General features: G+C 44.4%; 1 protein-coding gene across 14 annotated transcripts in view; it reads left to right on the top strand.

Annotated features, from left to right (window-relative positions):
* The window catches only part of GTF2I (general transcription factor IIi), a 57,000-nt gene extending 51,114 nt beyond the window's left edge, over positions 1-5,886 (top strand). For 13 of the 14 annotated variants that reach the window (XM_028708589.2, XM_077919620.1, XM_028708587.2 and 10 more), the window contains 6 exons: positions 78-158; positions 1,457-1,640; positions 3,170-3,198; positions 3,558-3,629; positions 4,026-4,070; positions 4,915-5,886. In XM_028708589.2, the coding sequence (XP_028564422.2) occupies positions 78-158; positions 1,457-1,640; positions 3,170-3,198; positions 3,558-3,629; positions 4,026-4,070; positions 4,915-4,973 (470 nt within the window). In that variant the 3' untranslated portion in view covers positions 4,974-5,886. The remainder of the gene's footprint in view (positions 1-77; positions 159-1,456; positions 1,641-3,169; positions 3,199-3,557; positions 3,630-4,025; positions 4,071-4,914) is intronic. The other variant, XM_028708583.2, reaches the window with a different exon arrangement.
* Positions 5,887-13,353: the final 7,467 nt, after the last annotated feature.

Below are 13,353 nucleotides of genomic sequence, written 5' to 3' on the forward strand. Positions count from 1 at the left end.
AGATCTGTTTTTTTTAAATAAAAGGTTCAAGTCAATCACAAAATATGATTTAATTCTTGTTTCTTCAAATTTTACAGACGACGATGAGAGAACATCCAAAGTAGAGAAGGCCCGACAGCTGAGAGAGCAAGTGAATGACCTGTTCAGTCGGAAGTTTGGTAATTTTAATTTTGCAACGTAGACTCTGTAATCCAAGGTGCAGTAGGCCTACCTTTGAGGCCTGAATTGAAAGAGGACTGAGCTGTAAAAGTCTGCAGCTGCAAAAGAGCCGTTTATGCTTTGGAAAGTCAGAAGTTGGGCGTTGAGTGCATGTGTCCTTGCACACCTAGCTAGCACCTGTTTTCTGTTGGTGGTTGGCAGGTGCTCTGGTTGACAGGTGGTCTATAAATATAGTAAATAAGTTCATCCTTTTGTACTTCATAATTGAAGGAAAGATTTCTGTTCCCTCTTTCCCGAGTTCTATATGCAATTCCACTTCACTGAAAAGCATATATTCAGTCGTTAGAAAATAGCTGTCATTTGATGCTTCTTGAGTTCAATAGGTTGCTTTATTATAGTTATATATGATCATATATAAAAATACACTTTGGTTTAAGTGCAAATTATCATGTCTGTGTTAGGTAGCTCATGTTGCAGTCTCCGTGCAGCCTTGGATGATACAATGGGAATGACTGACACCTGTGATTTCAAAAACAGTGGGGTAATTAGTTAGATGCAACTTAATACCAGTGGTCATCGGAAGACTGCATTTGAAGAAAACCTGCCAGCTGGTGTCTGGTGGATTTCATACATCTGATTAGTGATGGCAACCAAAAGGAAGTATTCCTTTACACGATGCTTGATTAACTTCTTGAAAACAACACGCAGTAACGGCCATGGGAGTAGATGGCTTTAAAAGATGCTTAGCAGAGGATAGATCTACTGGAGGCTATTAGTCATGGGAACAAAATGGAATCCTCCTGATTCCAAAGCGTTGTGAGACACTGGATACCATTTGTTGGGAGGCAAATGATGGGGAAGGGCTGTTGCCGCCATTCCCTCCATTTATGCTTCCTATAGGCATCTTGTTAATTACCGTAGGAAACGGGATGGACTTTTTTTTTTACTCTGATCCAGCTGGACACTTCTTATATAGGTGCCAGTACTCGCCATAAAGTTGTTACGCTAAGTGTCACACTTTTTAACAATGAAAGAAAGAGGTGCTGTTACTGCGTACCCTTGAGTACTGTTTTAATCAGTATTTTTAAAAACAGCACTTCCAAAAGCTTAAATGAAGATAAGTGGAAAGGTTCAGTCCCACAAGGTCAGCAAAAGTGCATCTCCGTTGAAGTTGATTCTGTTTTTATAATGATCCTGCCCTTGTTACTGTGTAGTATTTTCAAGTAAACTCTGCCTTCCTTGTGGCCTAGCGTGAGGACAGTACAACATAGCTCTCACAACCTCTCTCTCTCATCAGGGGAAGCCATTGGCCTGGGGTACCCTGTGAAAGTCCCCTATCGAAAAATCACAGTCAATCCTGGCTGCGTGGTGGTGGATGGGATGCCCCCTGGAGTGTCTTTCAAAGCTCCCAGCTATCTTGAAATCAGTTCCATGAGGAAGATACTGGATTCAGCAGAGTTTATTAAATTTACTGTCATCAGGTATGTGGCTTTCAACTGCATTCTCTATAATACTGATTTTCTTTTCTTTTTTTGTTGGAGAAGATGTAAGATGGGGCCTGCTTATTCTGGTCCTGGTTGATGGATTAGACACGCAGTAAAGATAATGGGAGAAGCCGCCACTGTCCATTGCAACCAAACCAGGGCCAGTGCACAAGACCAAGAGATCCTCTTGTGATCTCTACGACTCTTTTGACAATGCCCTGTGTTTGCTAGGCTCAAACAAGCCACTAAACCGAAGCTCCATATTTTGAGGCAGCATGCTTCTCCTTAGGAGGTCTTGTGGGGAAAGAGGTGACTGCTGCTTAGGATCACCCCAGAAGCATCTGAGCTGCTATGCTCCCTGCCTTCCAATGGAGAAGGGTCTTCAGAAGCATGGAATACGATTGTTTTAAAGTCCAGGCCAGCTTCCATTGGGGCCAGTTCCTCATGGCCTGGGGCCAGCATACCTAAGAGAGTGTGCCTTCTTCCCTGTGCCCCACTGCAGTGTTGAAAGATCAGCCGAGAATGTGCTCTTGAATGATGCCATCATACAAGCCAGGCTTGTAGGAGGATATGGAGAGAGGCATTCTCCGTTGCTGCCTCACGACCGTGGAACACCCTTCCCTTGGATGTTCACATTCTGAGGCTCTTTGTTTTCGAGCCACTTTAAGCAGTACAAATTTGGAAAAGCAGCTAATTTATGGTATGATGCCTTCAAGATTTGTTCACATCTGTAAGGGCTCCTGTGACCAAAATGTCCTGCCTCTCCCTTGCAGGAGGTGAAACAGATTTGGAGCACTGTTACTAAAGCAGCAAGGATGAGCGGATATTTTCTTAAAAGTTTCACCAGCGGTTGTCTTAGGAACAGGCAACAGCGGTTGTGTTAGGAACAGGCAACCTACTGGTTGCTACTAAGGACGTTAGCCATAGATGAAGTGGGCCTATTGAAATGAATAGAATGTTTAACAAAGTTCCATTATTTTCAGTGGGTCTTCTGAAAGTAGACCTGTATTTACTAGATACAGCGCTAGGAGCAGAATTTTGAAGAGAGAGTCCACCACGGGCCTAGCAAAGATATGAGGGTAGAGAAAATATAATAAAAATGGAAACTGGAAAGTATACAAAGACAACTAGAGAGTAAGTAATAAAAATGGAGTCAGTTGAAATTTTTCAACTTTGTACATAAATGCAAAGCTCAGGGTCACGTAAGTAACTTACGTTGAATATATATATATATATATATATATATATATATATATACACACATATATATATATATATATATATATATATATATATATATATATATATATATATGGACCTCGCTGGGAGGCTTAGGAATTGCAGTACAAGATCTGTGGCTTTATGCATACATGAAAGTGGAAGAAAATTAAACACAATGAGAAGATCAGAGTGCATATGTGGTTATACAGTTTGGCACCTCAGATTGTTATGTCAAATCTGTAGAACGTTAGGATTATATGTAAATGATCCCTTATTGAAGTGTTGCATTCTGTGTTTTCCAACAGACCATTCCCTGGACTTGTAATGAACAACCGTAAGTATTTCATTAGCAGTGCTTAATATGTCTGTCCTTCTGTAACTGTGTTGTCATTATGATGTGCCAATGACACAGTCCAGCTCTTTCTTAGCATTTTATAACCTGTGACCAGAGAGAAAATGACAGCGTATAAATGCTAAAGGGGTAAGGATTACAAGGGAGTAGATTAAAAAAACAACAACAATGAAAAAACAACTCTTTGGAATACTATTTGTCTATCACATCTTTCAAGGGATTGGTAATGTTTTGCTTGGTGCATAGTGACATGGAGTAACATTGTGGTTTTAACATGAATACATTTACTAGTGGAGGGACGTATCCTTGTAATAACTTAATGCTGACCTTACTACTTCTAGAAATTCCCGAGAAAGCAGAATCAGAAGCACCAGCACCAGCAGCTGTGCCGGTCCCCGAGCCAGTGGAACAAGGTAGGTGTTAACTTTTAATAGACTGCCCTTAGAAGTTGATGGCATGATTGGTCATAAAGCCCCTTTTTCGAGGTGGAGCAGGGGTGCGGATGGGCGTGAAGACCAAATCTGTGCAATAATCCCAGGGTGGAATTAATACACTAGCTTAATTTGGTTTGTGTGAGAATATGGAGATTCATTTTTCTTGATTTACTTCATAAAATTTATAGACCACTTGATTGTAAAAACAAAACCAAAAACACCTAAAATGGGTTTTGCTAATTCTTACAGCTGCTTTTCAGAGAATATACATTATGTTGCTGCCTCTGGTTACATAGTCGATCATGTTTGCTGTTGTAGTTAACACTACATTATATAAAATAATGCAACTAATTTTATGAGTTTCCTTTTTTTAAGATCCAGTTGAGCCAGACCAAATAGTACAAGTATCTGTGGAGGACGGTAAGTGTTTGTTGTCTGATGAGTGGAAAGCAACAGTTATTTGAAAATGTATCTTGATGCCCACAAAACCAAAAGGAAAAGAGGAAGGTGAAGCCCAACACTGCTCTCTTCCCTCTGGTCCTGTAAAGTTGCTTGCTAGCTTTTCATTTTTTAATTTATTTTTATTGTCTATGGCTCAGTTGCTAGAGCAACATGAGATTCTTAATCTCAGGGACATGGGTTCAAGACCCACGTTGGACACAAAAGATTCCTTCATTGCAGGGGGTTGGACTAGATGACTCTCGTGGTCCCTTCCAATTCTACAATTCTATTTCATGTGTTTCCATACTGTTTTATATTCAGAATTTCTAAGTGATGCACATAAAATGTTTTTTTTAAAAAGGCAAACACAAACCACACGAGAGTATAAGAACAATTAAAAGTAAACGTAAAACCATAACATAACATAAAAGCTACTTTTAAAGTGGCTGCTGAAATAGCCATGAAGTAATTTCAGCGAAACAATATTTGTAGCTCCGCCACTCTTGTTTGTGGTTAAAGTTTCTGGCGGCCCACTCTTAAAATTACGTGGCATGATTTTCACTGGTGGTTTGTGTTTGAATGGTGAATCATTTTCCAGCTGTGGCTTTTCTCTCTTTCAAGCAGCTGCTCTCTATAGTTCACTGAGACAAAATTACTATCACCTGGGAAACGAACAGTCTTCTTAATTAAGTTTATGCCGGAGCTTTGTTCCTCCTTGCTCATTTCCGGAAATTGCAATTTTCATTTACATTCTCAAATCCCCTTCCCTCTTTCTTCAGCGATCTTGTTGAAAGGCATCTAACGATCCTTTTTTTCTCCACAGATTCGGCACAGACTGAAGAAGACACTCAAATAAAACAAGAGCCAGACCCAACGTGGTAGACCTCGCCAATATTTAGGGTAAAAAAGTCATGAAGAAAATGGAGCGGCGGGTGGCATGCAGATGATTTTATAGATAGAAGGTGGATTGTACTCTTAATGTACAATTTACAACCCACGTTGCGTTCATATTGGCCTTTGTAGATTGCTTAACTCGGCAATACCCTGTTGCAATCTTCAATTTGTGCTCATTTTGTCCCTGGGCACACTTCATTTAATTTTAGCCCAGCTGAACCTTTAAAAGAGCAAGCTAAATGAGGGAAACAGGTTTAGCATGTCGAGTAGTCAATATTTTCATTGGACTTCTAGCTGCACTTGATTTAACTTCAATCCCTGCCTTTTTTATTCCCTCCTCACTGTTTAGTCAGAAGCTTCCAGGATTGCGAAGAGTTTGCTGGGACGGCCCTGAGCTGTGTAATATAGCTGTATAAGAAAAGTACCTTCTATCCACCCTCCCCCAACCTCCTTTTTTTTGTATTTTTAGATAGAAATGTCTACTCTGTTCAAAAGTCCTGATAATTGACATGAAGCAATGAAATAATATTCACAATGGCTTGTTTTTATTTTAAAATAATTAATTGGAGGAAGAAATGCTGGATACATGGCTTAATGATTGTTAGCTTTTCATTAATATCAACAGGGACTTCCAAAAAATATCTGCCTTTCCAATTAAGACAGTCCATTAGATATCGAAGAAGAAAGAAATATGCCTATTGTAGTTCAGGTTTTATTTTTTTCTCCCAGTGGGAGTGGGTGGGTGTGGGAGTTGAAATTGTCCGCTGAATTTTTCTTTCTCTTTCTCCTTAATGGTTAATTGGATAATAGTATCTGTATATTTGAAATAATTTTTTTCCTATGATATATCTCTCAACTCATATGTTTTTAATAAATAAAAAAAAAACTGGTTTTCCTGGCATCTGCAGTGTTATTTATTTAATAACCTGGTAGTCTTTAGAGAGGGTAGTGGGAAGGATAGCATTAATTTCGAAGCAACGAGTGCTTGTGTTTAGATTATTTCTGCATACCAAGGTTCAGCTGCGAAGCTGTTGAGGCCTTAAGGCAGGGATGGATGGAAAATAAAGCAGGGTGGACCACTGAATTAACCACATAACAGCGGCAAACTGTTTCCTTTCTAAGAATATTTGGCTAGGCAGAACTTGGGGGGCATTTAAGCAAAAGTGCACACTTGTTGATTGCTTAACACTTAGTTACACCTCCACTGTTGGACTCTGGGGAGTTATACCTTAATGCAGCCTGCTCCTGCTTCTTAAACTGCTGTAGACTACTGATACGCCACAAGTTAAATCCTCTGTCTTTCTGCAACATGTTCAAAAACGGCACAGTCCCCAAGAAGACATAGGAAGCTACTTTATACCAAGTCAGACCATTGGCCCATCTAACTCAGTATTGTCAACATGAACTGGCTTTAAAAAGAGTCAATCATTAAAAGACTGAAGGCAGAACAGAAAACATGTTCTAATTGTTGCAACCAAGAAAGCTTTAAACTACCAAGGCTGATTGTTAGTTTATCATTCATTCATTCACTGTTTTCTTCACGGAATTGTTGACTTCAAACTGAAAGTAGTATTTCTATGTCACATTTCCTTCCATGGGAAATGAAAGTGGTTAGATAAGGAAGAATGCTGTGAAGATTTTAAGGTGACGATGGGAGGTTAAAGTTCTTAAGGTGCAGACTGTGGAGATCTTATGGTGGAGACTGAACCGTTAATAAGACAAAGAACATTCAGTGTGGCATACGTTGCTGGGCATTCCATTGACTGTTGACATCTTACAGCAATTATTGGATGAGCAATTGAAAGAGATTAGTGCTGAGATGGATGCAATGGTGAATGAATATGGACCAAAGAAGGATGAAAAGGAAAACGGAATTTTAAGAGGACTGAGACTTCGGAGAACATTTGTAGAGTGCCCCTCATTGTTAACATTCTGGAAAAATTATACAACATTCTTGTTTGCTCAGGCACCTGAACTTTCTGACGGTAAGAACTGTTTTACAGTGGAACAGTCACTCTCGGAAGGTGGTGGATTCCCCTTCATTGGGGGTTTTTAAGCAGATTTGAATGGTCATCTGTAAGGGATTCTTTAGTTGTGATTCCTGCATTGCAGGGGGTTGGACTAGGTGATCCTTGGGGATAGCTTCCAGCTACCAATTCTATGTGCTTTCCCACATAGCATTCAGAAAAAGTTGCACTGATAGTAAAACTTGGCTTAGTTACAGTGGTGAAAGTTCCGAAATTGTTGGTACCATCCCCTGATAAGGGACTAGAAGGAGAAAAGGTTGCAGTGTGTGTTTGCTTGTGCAAGGGTGTGCAGTGTGTGGTGTGTGTGGTTTGCAAATATGTGCATGGGTCTCAGAAGGTGGACAGCCAAGGCTTATATGGTAAAATCGACCAATTAGATCAGGGTGAGAGAAGTCAGACAAAGGCAAGTCTTCATATCCATGAAACAGGAGGCCTTCCCCTGCCTCCACTAAGGTCCTGGGAACTGTAGTTCATCCCTCACAGAACTCCCAGGAGTCGTGTGCTTGAAATGTGTTGTGTGTATGCAGTCTCAAGTTGATTGAAAAATGGGATCTGCTGGTTTTGTACTGGAATAGCACAACACAGGGACGCGGGTGATGCTGTGGGTTAAACCACAGAGCCTAGGACTTGCCGATTGGAAGGTTGGCAGTTCGAATCCCCACGATGGGGTGAGCTCCCGTTGCTCTGTCCCTCCTCCTGCCAACCTAGCAGTTCAAAAGCACATCAAAGTGCAAGTAGATAGGTACTGCTCCGGCGGGAAGGTAAACGGTGTTTCTGTGCGCTGCTCTGGTTCGCCAGAAGCGGCTTAGTCATGCTGGCCACATGACCCGGAAGCTGCACGCCGGCTCCCTCGGCCAATAAAGCGAGATGAGCGCCGCAACCCCAAAGTCGGTCACAACTGGACCTAATGGTTAGGGGTCGCTTTAGAATCATAGAATAGAATCATAGAGTTGGAATAGACCACAAGGGCCATCGAGTCCAACCCCCTGCCAAGCAGGAAACACCATCGGAGCACTCCTGACATATGGTTGTCAAGCCTCTGCTTAAAGACCTCCAAAGAAGGAGACTCCACCACACTCCTTGGCAGCAAATTCCACTGTCGAACAGCTCTTACTGTCAGGAAGTTCTTCCTAATGTTTAGGTGGAATCTTCTTTCTTGTAGTTTGGATCCATTGCTCCGTGTCTGCTTCTCTGGAGCAGCAGAAAACAACCTTTCTCCCTCCTCTATATGACATCCTTTAATATATTTGAACATGGCTATCATATCACCCCTTAACCTCCTCTTCTCCAGGCTAAACATGCCCAGCTCCCTTAGCTGTTCCTCATAAGGCATAGTTTCCAGGCCTTTGACCATTTTGGTTGCCCTCCTCTGGACACGTTCCAGTTTGTCAGTGTCCTCCTTGAACTGTGGTGCCCAGAACTGGACACAGTACTCCAGGTGAGTACTCCAGTACTTTACCTTTACCTTAGCACAACACAAGACTTAATAGATTCATACTTATTACTTGGGGATATTTGGTAACTCAGATATAATTATTTGATTATCTGGTAGTATAGACTTCATGCAAAGCTATATATTTCTATTTTTTTAAATGAGATACCTAATAACAGTCTGAGCACACTCAAGTTTATCAGAAACGCTGTATCATTAGTAGCTGATATTTCTTGATACCTCAAAATTTCCTTCACTGGAAAACAACATTTATATTCAAGATTATGCTTAAAACTCTATTAAAGAGTTGTTTCCCCTTCAGAAGCTGTTCCTTCGCAAAAGCTTCTGAATCTAAAAAGACCCATTCTTACCCAACTTCCACATTCCTGACGAAGACAAAAGTCCCTAAAATACCTATAGACATTTGCACTTGGAAGAGAGAAGGTTTTAGAAATTCCCAGCGGTGAGGAGGAGGTTGGATTCTCCTTCCCCCATCCCCAGGCCCCATCCTAGTTATTTGATTTTCCAATCTTTACATGCTTCCTTTCAGTACCTGCCCTGTGCAGCTCACATAAGCAGCTGAGAGAGACACCCCCCTGAGTGGCTTTAAAAAAGGAGATCAAATCATGGAGGGTATAAATCAGCAGTAGCTAATAACCCCGACTGTGTCGACCACAGCAAACTATGGCAAGTTCTTAAAGAAATGGGAGTGCCTGATCACCTCATCTGTCTCCTGAGAAATCTCTATGTGGGACAAGAAGCTACAGTTAGAACTGGATATGGAACAACTGATTGGTTCAAAATTGGGAAAGGAGTACGACAAGGCTGTATTTTGTCTCCCTGCTTATTTAATTTATATGCAGAATACATCATGCGAAAGGCTGGGCTGGATGAATCCCAAACTGGAATTAAGATTGCCGGAAGAAATATCAACAACCTCAGATATGCAGATGACACAACCTTGATGGCAGAAAGTGAGGAGGAATTAAAGAACCTTTTAATGAGGGTGAAAGAGGAGAGCGCAAAATATGGTCTGAAGCTCAACATCAAAAAAACGAAGATCATGGCCACTGGTCCCATCACCTCCTGGCAAATAGAAGGGGAAGAAATGGAGGCAGTGAGAGATTTTACTTTCTTGGGCTCCATGATCACTGCAGATGGTGACAGCAGCCACGAAATTAAAAGACGCCTGCTTCTTGTGAGAAGGGCAATGACAGGCCTAGACAGCATCTTGAGAAGTAGAGACGTCAGCTTGCCAACAAAGGTCCGTATAGTTAAAGCCATGGTTTTCCCAGTAGTGATGTATGGAAGTGAGAGCTGGACCATCAAGAAGGCTGATCGCCGAAGAATTGATGCTTTTGAATTATGGTGCTGGAGAAGACTCTTGAGAGTCCCATGGACTGCAAGAAGATCAAACGCATCCATTCTTAAGGAAATCAGCCCTGAGTGCTCACTGGAAGTACAGATCGTGAAGCTGAGGCTCCAGTACTTTGGCCATCTCATGAGAAGAGAAGACTCCCTGGAAAAGACCCTGATGTTTGGAAAGATGGAGGGCACAAGGAGAAGGGGGCGACAGAGGACGAGATGGTTGGATAGTGTTTTCGAGGTTACCAGCATGAGTTTGACCAAACTGCGGGAGGTAGTGGAGGCCAGAGGTGCCTGGCGTGCTCTGGTCCATGGGGTCACGGAGAGTCGGACACGACTAAACGACTAAACAACAACAATAACCCTGGTGGCTACGCTCCATCTCCATTGTCAGAGTGAGTTTGCCTCTGAAAGCCACTTCCTGGAAACTGCAGGAGGGGTGAGGGCTGTCATGCTCAGATCCTGGTTGCAGGCTTCCCAGAGACATCTAACCGAAGGACCACTATGAGAGCAGAACGTTGGACTAGATGGGACCCGGGGCTGATCCTGCAGGCTTGCCTTTTGTTCTCCTTTGGGAAACCAAGCAGAACTGCTTCATGAGTCTTCCTGTGGCTCATTCGCCAGCTCCTGCCTACTTAATTCTCCCCCTCCCGTCTTCCCACTCTGAAACTTAAATCATCCCCACACCCGTCTTCTCTCGCTCCTCTATCTACAGACTTTCCAGTCTAGATAAACTCGGAAGTTCCCGGCAGGTGTTATCAAAACACAAAAAGCTTGCATTGTTTCCACTTGCAGAATATCCGGCAAACGTGTGCTTCCTGAACGAGAAGCAGCTGCTTTCATTTCTCATGCCCAGGCTGAGAAATAATAAGAAAAGAGAAGAGATGTGCTAAAAATATTTTGGATTTCCCATCAAGCAAAGCCAAATCTTTGGCGAGGCTTGGTACACCTCCCTGGATGGGTTTTTCAACCAAAAAGTTCTGTGTGGGGTGGAGAAGCTTTTACTTCTCCCCAAGGATGGGTTACACTCAGTTTTTAAGTGCAGCTGGTGTTGAGAGGCTTCACCTGTGTACAGATTACCATTTCCTCTCACTCCAGTGTGCTTCCATTGCTGGTGTTTGAAGCCATGGACATGTGACATTAGTAATAATAATAATAATTATTTATTATTTATACCCCGCCCATCTTGCCGGGTTTCCCTAGCCACTCCAGGCGGCTCCCAACAGAATAATAATAATAAAGCGATAAAACATAAAACATTAAAAACTTCCCTGAACAGGGCTGCCTTCAGATGTCTTCTAAAAGTCAGGTAGTTGTTTATTTCCTTGACATCTGATGGGAGGGTATTCCACAGGGCGGGCGCCACTACTGAGAAGACACAACTCACATCCATCCTGTCGTTCCTTGAGAAATATGACTCTTGCATTTTCTCTCAAACCAGCTCCCTTGGACATATGATCAGACAGATTGCCGACTGGTGTAAGAGCATTTTACACCAATTCTGGTCCAACTGCACTGGTTACCAGTTAATTTCTGGGCCTAATTCAGTGCTGGTTTTGATCTATAAAGCCTTATGTTGCTCAGGACCCTAATACCTCAAGGACTATCCCCATCGCCACATGAGCCAACCCAGACCCTGCATTCATCATCTGAGGTCCTCCTCTCTGTGTCCGCTCTGAGGGCGACCCAGAAGGTGGCAACACAAGACAGGACCTTTTCTGTAGTGGCTCCCCGCTTACAGAATGCTTTCCAGGGAGGTATGCCTGGTACCATCACTAGCTACTTTTAGGCACTGGGCAGAAAACGTCCCTTTTCAGCTACGCTTGGGGGATTTAACTTGGAGAGTTTAAAATATTATGGTGTCTTTTAGTGGATGGCATGTGTTACACTGCTTTTTCTATGTGTGTTAATGCTTTCAGCTCTTGGAAGGGACGCGGGTGGCGCTGTGGGTTAAACCACAGAGCCTAGGACTTGCCGATCAGAAGGTCGGTGGTTCAAATCCCCGTGACGGGGTGAGCTCCCGTTGCTCGGTCCCTGCTCCTGCCAACCTAGCAGTTTGAAAGCACGTCAAAGTGCAAGTAGATAAATAGGTACCGCTCCAGCAGGAAGGTAAACGGCGTTTCCGTGCGCTGCTCTGGTTCGCCAGAAGTGGCTTAGTCATGCTGGCCACATGACCCGGAAGCTGTACTCCGGCTTCCTCGGCCAATAAAGCGAGATGAGCTCCGCAACCCCAGAGTCGGTCACGACTGGACCTAATGGTCAGGGGTCCCTTTAATGCTTTCAGCTCTTTGTTTTAACTTTGCATTGGTTTTACATTTGTATTATAAGTTACATTTTATTTAATAATAAAAAAGGGTGACCAATAAGTTCAGATAACAATATTAGTTAATCAATTAATTGATTAATCAATCAATCAAACAAACAATAGTAGAACTGTAGGGTTGGAAGATTGCAGCTAATGCAGTGTTTCCCAACCGGTGTTCCGTGGCACACTGGTGTGCCGTGAGACCTTGCCTGGTGTGCCGTGGGAGGGAGGCGGGAGAGGCGGGGCGGCGGCGGCATCTCCTGCTGGATGCAAATCCAAACATGGCGGGCGCCTCCCTCGCTCCTTTGTAGGCGGACCATCAAGAGAGAAAGAAAAGGAGGCGAAAGAGCGAGAGAAGGCGCCTGCGCGGAAAGAGGAGCGAGCAGTGCGCCTGCGTGCTGCGGCGCCCGAGATCGCTTCTCCCCACCGCCCCTTGCTTCAAAAGAGGTCCGGGGACAGCGGGAAGTGCTTCGCGCTGCCCCCGGACCTCTTTTGAAGCAAGGCTTTGCGGGGAGAAGCGATCTCCCCGCAGCCCCTTGCTTCAAAAGAGGTCCGGGGGCAGCGGGAAGCGCAGCGCTTCTTCCCCGCTGCCCCCGGACCTCTTTTGAAGCAAGTGGCTGCGGGGAGATCGCTTCTCCCGGTGCTCCGAAGCGGGGCGGGGGGCGGGAACACCTGCCCCAGCCGCCCCGCTTCGGAACGCTGCTCCGAAGCGGGGCGGTGGGGCGGGAACACCTGCCCCAGCCGCCCCGCTTCGGAGCGCTGCTCCGAAGCGGGGCGGTGGGGCGGGAACCTCGCACCCCGTCGCCGGGCATCGGAACGATGCCCCGATGCCGGGCGGTGGGGCGGGAACCTCGCACCCCGCTGCCGGGCATCGGAACGAGGTCCTGGACCTCTTCTGAAGGCAGGCGGGGGCAAAAGTCTTTGCTCCCCCCGCCTGCCTTCCCGGGACAGCGGAGACTTCTCCGCTGCCCCGGGCGATCTTAAAATGCTGGCGGGCGGGAGCGAAGCGTTCGCTGCCGACCCCCAGCATTTTAAAATCTCCTCGGGGCAGCGGAGACTTCGCTCCCGCCCGCCAGCATTTTAAAATCACCCCGGGACAGCAGGGGCTTTTAAAATCCTGGCGGTCGGCAGCAAAGCCCTCCTGTCCCCGGAGCTTGCGGGGCGGGAGGTGGGAAGAAGGGCTTTTCTTCCCACCGCCAGCCTTCAGAACAGCCTTCTGAAGGCTGGCAGTGGGAAGAA

This window comes from Podarcis muralis, chromosome 15 (assembly GCF_964188315.1).
Source record: "Podarcis muralis chromosome 15, rPodMur119.hap1.1, whole genome shotgun sequence".
NCBI classification, from domain to species: domain Eukaryota; kingdom Metazoa; phylum Chordata; class Lepidosauria; order Squamata; family Lacertidae; genus Podarcis; species Podarcis muralis.